The 9,965-nt window shown below is 35.8% G+C and overlaps 1 protein-coding gene across 1 annotated transcript in view; it reads left to right on the top strand.

The window, feature by feature from the left end:
• Positions 1-747: 747 nt before the first annotated feature.
• LOC110028936 (methylcrotonoyl-CoA carboxylase beta chain, mitochondrial) overlaps positions 748-9,965 on the top strand; it is an 11,715-nt gene continuing 2,497 nt past the window's right edge. Inside the window, exons 1-5 of the mRNA XM_020731008.1 lie at positions 748-1,057; positions 1,156-1,275; positions 8,655-9,089; positions 9,203-9,293; positions 9,691-9,926. Coding sequence (XP_020586667.1) covers positions 863-1,057; positions 1,156-1,275; positions 8,655-9,089; positions 9,203-9,293; positions 9,691-9,926 — 1,077 coding nt within the window. The 5' untranslated portion in view covers positions 748-862. The remainder of the gene's footprint in view (positions 1,058-1,155; positions 1,276-8,654; positions 9,090-9,202; positions 9,294-9,690; positions 9,927-9,965) is intronic.

Below are 9,965 nucleotides of genomic sequence, written 5' to 3' on the forward strand. Positions count from 1 at the left end.
TATATATATATATATATACTTTGGCAAGAGTAAAAATTGAATAAGTCATCTTTGATATTGTAAATAGTCAAAATTTAGGTGATATTAAGTTTAAAGTGCCTAAATAGTTTCCAATATTTACATGAGGCGTTTTAGTCTCATATTTTATAAAAGAGCTCAAATAATCGTCATACTCTTTAAGTTAGTGTTGAAACCCAACTCTTCAAACTAGGGCTGAAAATAGAGTTCAATTTTAAAATAGTCATGAACTATTTTGACACTTTTATATAGTCTATAACTAAAACAATCATTTACAAATAGTTGATGACTATCTTGACACTATAAAGTGACATTAATATAATTATCTTAGTTAAGCACAATATTAAAGGTTTATCCAAAATTTTAAATACATGCAATCATATATAATATCATAATCTATGATTTACTGAAATATAAAACAATAATTACACACGAAATGTCTGAAACATTGATATTTATAAATCAAACATCCATTCTAATTTTTTGAAATATTGAACTGATATATTTTCGTATGTCCCAATCAAATCATTAGATTTTGACAACAATAAAAAAGCATGCATTGTGCTTTAACATTAATTTTGATATTTTATTGACAAGGTTAAAATCAGATAAAATAGCGTGCCTAATTTGTAAATAGTAATGTTTTGGGGGGCCATATGTAAAAATTTGTCCCATTAACCCTGTGGAGGATGAGGACAAGAGGATAATGTATCGCTTATCCACACCGAGTCGTATTCCATGTTCCAATTTTCAGTAATACGTCTATAAAAATCCAATTTTTGGAATTGCCGGCTTTCTTCTTCTCTGATCTCTTGGGCGTAAGAAAGGGGAACAAACGCATAAAATGCTTAGAAGCTTCAATGCAAATCGATCATGGAGGAGGGGAATTCAACTTCCCTCTTTGAAACCTTGGCAGAGATGGGCGCCACTTAGCTCCGCTGTACTCCCCGACGGCGTGGACCGGAGCTCAGAAGCATTCGCTCGCAACTCAGCCACCGCCGAGAGCCTCCTTTCCCATCTCCGGTCACACATTCAGAAGGTTCCTCTGAATCCTGCCGTTGATCCCTTGTCGATTGCGATTTGGTGAATGAGTGACTGAAGTTTTTTCTATATATATATATATTCTGTGTTTTCTAGGTCCTCGATGGAGGGGGAGCCGAGGCTGTGAAAAGGAATCGAAGCCGGAATAAGCTATTGCCCCGGGAGCGGATCGATCGACTTATCGACCCTGGGTCGTCTTTTCTGGAGTTATCACAGGTTAGTCTTTTTTTTCTCTGATAGTATTCTCTGGCTGTTCTGTTATGGGTTTCTCATTTTTGCTTCTGTTGTCTACATCAGATTTTAGTGAGAATGAATCTCTTATCACAATCCTATGTGGGATGATCATGTGCTAGCTAAAGATATTTTGCTTACTCGAAAGATCAATTGTGAAGTAATTGAGCCACATGCTCTCCGAATGATGTACTTGGCTTATATTTTCATAAATGGAAGGAGGTTAATGGTACTTTGACTGTTTGAAAGTCTTATGGGTGTATAGTTTTTAATGTTAACTCCAAAACTATGCTTGCATGATTTCCTTGGATGCTGGAGGCCAAGTGGGATGTGATAACTTTTCGAACGTATGGCATGGAGCTCAATCACATTAACAAAGAAAGCTCCTTTTAGGCAATATCTTTCTTTGTGTTGGTGGAGAATTGAATCTGTGGTTGAAGTTTTGAGATAGGTGGTGATGGTGGTCGAGTCATTCATTACAATTTGTGCAGTTAATTAGGAAACACGAAGTTTTATCAAGATTTATGGTTGTCAATTTGTGTTTGGATTGTTGGATAAATGTCATTTTGGTTGATGAATAGACTGACATGAATCTTGAAGCTTGAATATCAAATGGCCATAATGTTATAAAGATTGAATCTTGAAGCAAGGAATCATATATCTTAGATCCCCATCAGCCTATATGAATCTCCTTATGGGCAACAAGTTTTATCTACTTGTTGCTTGCAGATCAAATCCAGCGTAAATACTTGTGGAATAATTTGAAAGGTGGATCTTCATTCTCCGAGTCTTGTCTTAAACAGTTATTAGTGGTTTAGACTACTTTCATATTTCCAAGGTCAGTGCTTTGTCCAAACCTTGATAGACGATGATCATTATCCTAGATTTTTGAGATTAGATGATCCAATATTCTTAATGCCCATAGTTTGGAATTTTATCCATGATAATTTTGTGAAAAAAATATTTATAAGTTTGTGATAGCAGTAGATGATAGGTTAATCAAATGAAACTTAACATTTTTAAAATTTGACATTTTGCGTTGTACTTGACTATGGTTATCAGGAACCGACATTTTTAATATGGAACAGGTGTCATCTTAGTTACCATGGGGTGCCTCATCCATTCTTTTTTCTGCCTACCTGTTAAATCATTTGCCATTTATTTTTTGTTTTACATTTGCAACGTCATGTTTTATTGATGCAACTTTAGCATTATGGTTCATCACCTATTAAAAAGAAAAAGGGGGACTTACATACATACCACCTAAGGCGGTGTAAGGATGCAAAGTGGATTTACGTTAAATAGGATTTATCAAATCCAGTAAATCCGGCGAGCTCGTGACGGAGATGGAGGTCGCAAGCAACGACAAAATAAATCTTTTAAATCCACCTCTCAGTCGGATTTATTAAATCCGAATCTACGTTGCAGAAGAGATGAAACACTGTTCGATTTAGCAGAGCGTTGAATTTAAGTTTCTTTTTTTTTGTGTTGGGTTAGATTTAAGTTAAATTCATGGCTAAATCATCATAGAAATATGCTACCAAACACCCTCTAAAACTGACATTTTTACTTATCTAACACTAAACTCTATTATTTACATACCAACTACCTAAAATTTCCTAGGTACTCAAATATACCACTGACGCTGTTTGCAGTTAACTTGTCGTTTTTCTCATGCCAGAAACTTTAAGTTCTCTCCTTTTGACGCCCGGTTGCTGCTTCTTTCCTTCCTCCTCTTCTGAATCTCTCTGTTTGTCGATGTGTTTGTCTGTGCCAAGATCTCCTCGTTAGTTCGAAAAGCCCTCAACCAGCCGCACAATTATGCCAGAATATATCGATCTCCTTGTCGGTCTGTGGGGAGGCTTGAGGCCTCTGGTGGCTAAATAGATACCAGACATGGAGATGTATAGTGTTGAGGCCTGAAATTTGCCGAACGTCGGCGGGAGTGACGGTGGAGCCCATGGTGTTCATGGTGGATGCCAAAGCGGTGAGGCCAGCGAAGAAGTCGGTTTCGCCAACTTTGTTTGATGATTTGCAAGTGAAACCATCCACCTTAATACTTGTTTTGTATACTAATTATGGTGCGGCAATAATATTTCAATCACAAGAAGTTTAATATTCATTTTTTAAGAAATCTACCTCCTTTTCTTATGGTTTTTTCCGGAGAGGTGAAGGAAGTGGAGCACCAATTGAAAAAACACAGACTTGGTGGCGGCAATTTGGAGGGGTTATGCCGTGATTTGCATCCAAGATCAGTGGGCCTCCTCCATTGGAGCGGTAATGGCAAGCCGTAGGTTCGACTGGAGGCCAGTCGCCCGTGCCAGCTCAACACGCTCTGGGAGCCATACAATCTTCTCCTCCGCTGCCTCTCAGACAAACGGCTAGTGCAATTGCAAACGGCGTACCACCCGATTGATATATTTGATTACTTATGAAGTTTTAGGTGGTTCATATGTAAATAGTAAATTTTAGGTGTTAGATAAGTTAATATCATAGTTTATGGTGGTCTGTATGTAAATACCCCAAATAAAGAAAAAAATCAAAAAAAAAAAAAATTATTGCTTTGTATTTAAATGGTGAAACTTAAAGGGTGAGAAATTAATCTTTTGAGATATGGTGTTTTGAGAGTAAAATTGTAATTCAATAATTAAAACAGATTTTTTGTTCGATAAGATGGTTAATTGCATTTAGAAGGCTAGCATAGAAGTCTAGGATAGTCTAAAAATTGTTTGCATTTAATTGAGGTTACTTGGTCGTGGATTGAGGATGTGTTTAATGTTAGCGAGGGATAGAAGTTTGCTTCAATGACTGAAAAAATGAAAATTGGTGAGGCATATAATGATCATCATGAAGCTATAAATCTTAAAATGATAGTTTTTTAGCAAATAAAACGCTACAAATTTTAATTGTTTATATAATGGAAGCATGCTTATGGCTCTACTTCCAATCACTTCAGATATTAAATTATCTTATTGCTATATCTATGATATTTTTATTTTGGCGGACTGGTTTATGGCATCGTGCTGTCCACTATCATCACTTATGCTTTCGAATGGAAGAGTGCTAGTGGCTGCACTTCTTATCCCACTAAACATTTGATTTCGATCATCTACAGTTTTTTATTAACAGTTCGGTTCATGGAATCAAATTATCCATATCATCATGTATGCTTTGTTCTAAAATTTTTCAGAGGACTATTAATGAACTTTGGCAACTAAAATGATGATGTCAGCCAGTTTTAATATCCGGACTATAGGAAATACATATCACATGAGACTTACCCTTGAACAGAGTTTTGGTAAGGGTAACTGTGTGCTGTTTTTCTATGTTTTTTAGTTTATGTAGATGCAATTTCCATGTTTTGATGTTGTTTGTTGCCAAAAGAATCTCTAAGAACAAGGAAAGTAAGGGGCACTTATATTCGCTTAGTGTTTCAGGCACACACTGAACATAGTATGCAATGCATTTTTCACATATGAACCCCAAAGGGAGGAAATATGCGGATTGATCTAGATGATTATCTTGAAGGAGAGTCAAATACAAATAGACATTGCTACGATGATGAGAATAATATTAGATTTTAATGATGATGATGAAAACATGTTCTCGGACTATGTTTGCGACATATGGATGGAGGTAGTTTTGACTTATCAAAGGTTGTGACGTGTAATGCCAAGAGTTGTGAGAGCGGGTCAGGGCTCCATTTTGGTAGTTAGTGTTGGTGTCAATGAGTTTGGTGCAAAATGACTGTAGATGCTCAAATTGACTGCAACTAGAAATAATAGGAAGCTGCAATATTGTATGTGGGGTTGATGATAACAAGCACAACATAGGATGTGATGTCACATGAACCTATGGTTAATAGATTGGGAAAGCTCTGACAACATGCAATGACACCAAATGCACAAAATATGGGAAAATGTTGGTAGTGGCAAAAAGCAGAAGCACAAAATATGGGAAAATGTTTGTCATAACAAACAAATAGAAAGTCAAAATTTTTTAATATAGTTTTGAACTTGCATATATTTTCTTCTAAATGAACAAAATTAGACGTCTTTTTTTAAACTTAGCCCGGGGTGATTTCGTATATCTAACATCATCATATACTCAAGTAACTATTTTTAATCTTGATAGGAATATTTTGAGAGGAAGAGGTTGCAAATATGTGGCCTGTAGTAGCTATAGGAGCTCAAAGAAGATCATGATCTTGGGGGATTATGAAGATGAAATGAGGAATGTGAAAATAACAGAGGTTCTTGACTACTCGTGATAGCATCCAATGACAGAGGCATCGATGACAAGTAGCAACTTTTAATGTGCGAGCAGTGGCAAGATGTTGGCTATAACAACTAAATAAAAGATCTACATTCTTATCTATAGTTTTGAACCTGCAGATCATTCGCTCTGAACGAACAAGTTTTGAAATCTATTTATTAAATTTGACCAAGGGTGATTTAGGCAAATTCAATATTATCGTTTAGTTAAATCAAAAGAGCAAGTGGCCATCTCTGTTATCATAGTATTTAGATCTCTATGAAACTACATTAGATTTTTCATACCCCCAACGTTATCGGTAATGATCAAAAGCGTCGCCATTTGCGCTTAACTCTAATCAATGATTAAAAAAAAATATTATGTTGCTTAAGGTGATGCCGTTATCACATTGTTGATGGTTTGGAGTTCTGTGCAATAGATTAATAAGAAAATTTTGAGCAGGATCACCACTTCATTGAAATTCAATGAAAATATAAATTGTTATTCACAAACAAATTCAAGTATTTATTTTTCGTCGTGAGGGAGATCTTTGATGGCTCGTAATGATGTGGAGTAATAGTTGTAGAGACCTTGAGAAGATTAGAATTTTTAGGATTTATGAAGATCAATAGAGCATGTTGACAACAACAGAGGTTTTTTATTTCTCTTGCTAGCCTCCATTACCATAGAAGGTTCCCCAAACCAAATGCAACTTGCAATAATAATAATTGTAGCATCATATTGTCAAAGTTTTGAGAAAAATAGGATCCTTCTTGATTGACACATCATATGTGGGGGCAATAATAACATGTGACATTAAATGCAATGTCACTGAAACGGTACTAGATTCAAGAAGTTTTGCAACAATATCAGATGCTACATACAGTGATTACAACTATCATCTAATTTAGTAGGAAATGACACGAGTTGAAGCATTGCATGCGGCACAATGTTGGCTATAGTAACTAAATAGAAGGTCCTAATTTTTATCTGTAGTTGTCATTATCACATTATTGATGATTTTGAAATCGTGCAATATCGATGTAAAAATTTTAAGGAGATTTACGACCTCCTCTTTGAAACTCAATGAAAACACGCCTCAATGCTTGTGAATAGTTTTAAGTAATTATTTTTTCTGCTTGAGAGGAATATTTGACACTAATGGGTCACATGGAGGCAGATTGTGGTAGTCACGTGCTCAAAGAAGATCATGATTTTTGGGATTTTTGAAGACCAAATGGGGAACATTGATAATAATAGAGGTTGTTCTTTGCCCTCGCTATCATCTATTGCCACGGGGAATTCTCCAAACTAAATGCAATAGGCAATGATAATAAGTTGCAACATCATGTGTGGTGGCAATGATAACAAGCTAGGATGTTGGATGTGTTGCCACTATAAATGATGATACTGAATTCAATAGACTCCGAAAACTAGCAATAACACTTGATGCAATGGACACTGATGGCAAGCAATAACATCTATTGTAACATGCACTGGCAAAAAGTAGAAGTACTGAATATGGCAGGAGCTTAACCATAACAACTAAATGGAAGGTCCAAATTCTTATCTGTAGTTTTGAACTTGCATGTGTTTCCCTCAAAATGAACAAAATTGAAAGTTTGTTTATGATAATCCATATTATCTTTTTGTCAATAGAAATAAAAAGTGGTTCTTTTTAATTAAATCATATAGATCTCTATGAATTTGGATTAGATTGATCATACCATTTAGTAGAGCTTGATGACATGTAATGTCCTGGGTCATTCATATTGATCAAAGGTGTTTGTTGATTTTGACTTTGATGAAAGATTAAAAATTACTATGACATTCACAGTGATATTGTTATCACGTTGATGGTTGGTCAGAGTTTTGTGCAACAAATCAATAAGAACATTTTGAGGAGACTGACAACCTCCTCATTGAGATTCCATGAAAACATTCACCAATGTTTGCATATAATTTCAAATAAGTTCTTTCATCTTGAGAGGAATTATTTGGGATTAATAATAACTCGCTAGGATGTGGAGCTTACTGTCTTATAAACTTAGTCAAAGTTGATTTATATATATTCGATATTATCTTATAGTTAGCTGAAATAGAAAGTGACTACATTTTTGTTGTATTATATAAACCTCTGTGAACTTGATTAGGTTGGTTATTCCCCTTTGTAGCTAGAGGACATGTTGGGTTGAAGGTTGTCGATATTGATCAAAGGTGTTGCCGTTAGCTTGGGCCTTGATCAATGATCAAACTATGCCTTCATTTTCATGGCGATGTCGTTATGAGATTGATTATGGTTTAGTCTTTTGATGAAATGTATTGATGAGAATTTTGAGGGTCACCACCTTCTCATTGAGATTCAAAAACACATACACTAATGGTCTAACTATTTTTTATTTTGAGAGGAATATTTTGAGGTTAATGGCTCACGAGGAGGAGTTTAGTGATCTTATGGGCTTAGTGTAGATCAATATCTTCTGGATTTATGGAGGCCAAATGAGGGCCCCTCAATAACAATGATTGCTATTGGTTGTGTTCAATGGGGTTTTTAGAGTGCTCGTATCATTCTTACTTCTGCCACATTTATAAGCAGTCTTCCAGTAGGAGGAAGGACCAACTTGGCCCATGCCAATTTGATTTAGGCATATTGAGGGTTCATGCGAGAACAAACTTCACTTGACTTTTTGGAGTTTGTATCGAGGTTAGTTGACCCAAGTTGAGTTCACTTGTGCACCACCCAATCAGTCAAATGAAGATGTATTGGCTTCTTTTTTTTTGTCTTACATGTGCCTTAACATTTACTTCATCAAAAAGGTGTTTTTATGATTCTGACATTTATATTGCTCTCAAATAGTTTCAACTTTCTCCCCCATTTGTTCTATGCTGCAACTCTTACTCATTGCATTTTCCGACTTCATTTTTGTTGATTTGCATGTCATCCTTTAAAGTACAGGACGGAAAAGATTATACTCAAGGAAAGCTATTGCCTCTCCATCATCCAGGGATGGATTTCTGTTTGAAATTTGTTCAACTTATTTTTATTTGCAAATTGCATCTCCCCTATATTAATCTGTTCCATTGATCTAACTTTTACCTTTAACATAAAGCTTGCAGGCTTTGATCTTTATGAAGAATCATTGCCATCGGGGGGTATTATTACCGGAATTGGGCCAGTTCAAGGTCGCCTGTGTATGTTTGTGGCAAATGACCCCACTGTGAAGGGGGGAACATACTATCCTATTACTGTAAAAAAACATTTGAGAGCTCAAGAAATTGCAACACAGTGCAAGCTTCCATGCATATATCTTGTTGATAGTGGAGGAGCTAATCTGCCAAGGCAAGCTGACGTCTTTCCCGACCGTGATAACTTTGGTAGAATTTTTTACAATCAGGCTAAAATGTCGGCTGAGGGTATCCCCCAGATTGCTCTAGTTTTAGGTTCGTGCACCGCTGGAGGTGCTTATATACCTGCAATGGCTGATGAGAGTGTTATTGTCAAAGGAAATGGGACTATTTTTTTAGCTGGCCCTCCACTTGTGAAGGTCAGTTATAATGCATGCTATTTTTTCAACTAAAATAAGAGTATATTGTCTGATGGAACTTCAAGATATTATTTTCCTGCAATATAGGTTTTCTGAAGGGTCAATTTTGATAGGCTGCTACAGGAGAAGAGGTCTCTGCTGAGGATCTGGGTGGTGCATCCATGCACTGCAAAATATCAGGAGTCGCGGATCATTTTGCACATGGTAGTACTCTTATCATTGAACTTATCATTTAATTATGGAGTGAAGTGCCAAAATAGTTCTGTGGCTGTTTTCATGAGGTCATTTTAGTCGGTGTCTATAAAATGTCAATTTAGTCCGTAGACACTATTGATATGGCTTGAAATTGTCTCCATAGACTAGTTCGGCCCCAATTTAACTACTCTAGGAACTAAATTAACACATTTATAGACTCTGGGACTTCCCCATATAAACAGTTAGGGGACTATTTTAGCTCGTACTCCTTTCATTGTATGTTAATTCAATTGGCATCCTTCTTCAACTTCTTGATTTTACTATTTTTTTTGTCTCTTCTGATTTTTTTTGTTAATTCATTTTCATGTCAATTTTATTATCCTAACTCTAGTTTAAAACTTTGCAGATGAACTTCATGGCCTGAGTATTGGAAGAAATATTTTAAAGAACTTACATATGGCAGGAAAAGCGATAAATACATCGCCATATATTTCTTCCAACTACAATGAACCATTGTACGATGCAAATGAGCTTCGATTAATTGCACCAACAGATCAAAAACAGCCATTTGATGTTAGATCCATAATTTCTCGTATTGCTGATGGTAGCGAGTTCGATGAATTCAAAAAATATTATGGCACTGTAAGAACCTCTATGGGCTGAATATTTGTGTAGGGAAAT

Source organism: Phalaenopsis equestris, unplaced genomic scaffold (assembly GCF_001263595.1).
Source record: "Phalaenopsis equestris unplaced genomic scaffold, ASM126359v1 Scaffold000540, whole genome shotgun sequence".
Lineage (NCBI taxonomy): Eukaryota > Viridiplantae > Streptophyta > Magnoliopsida > Asparagales > Orchidaceae > Phalaenopsis > Phalaenopsis equestris.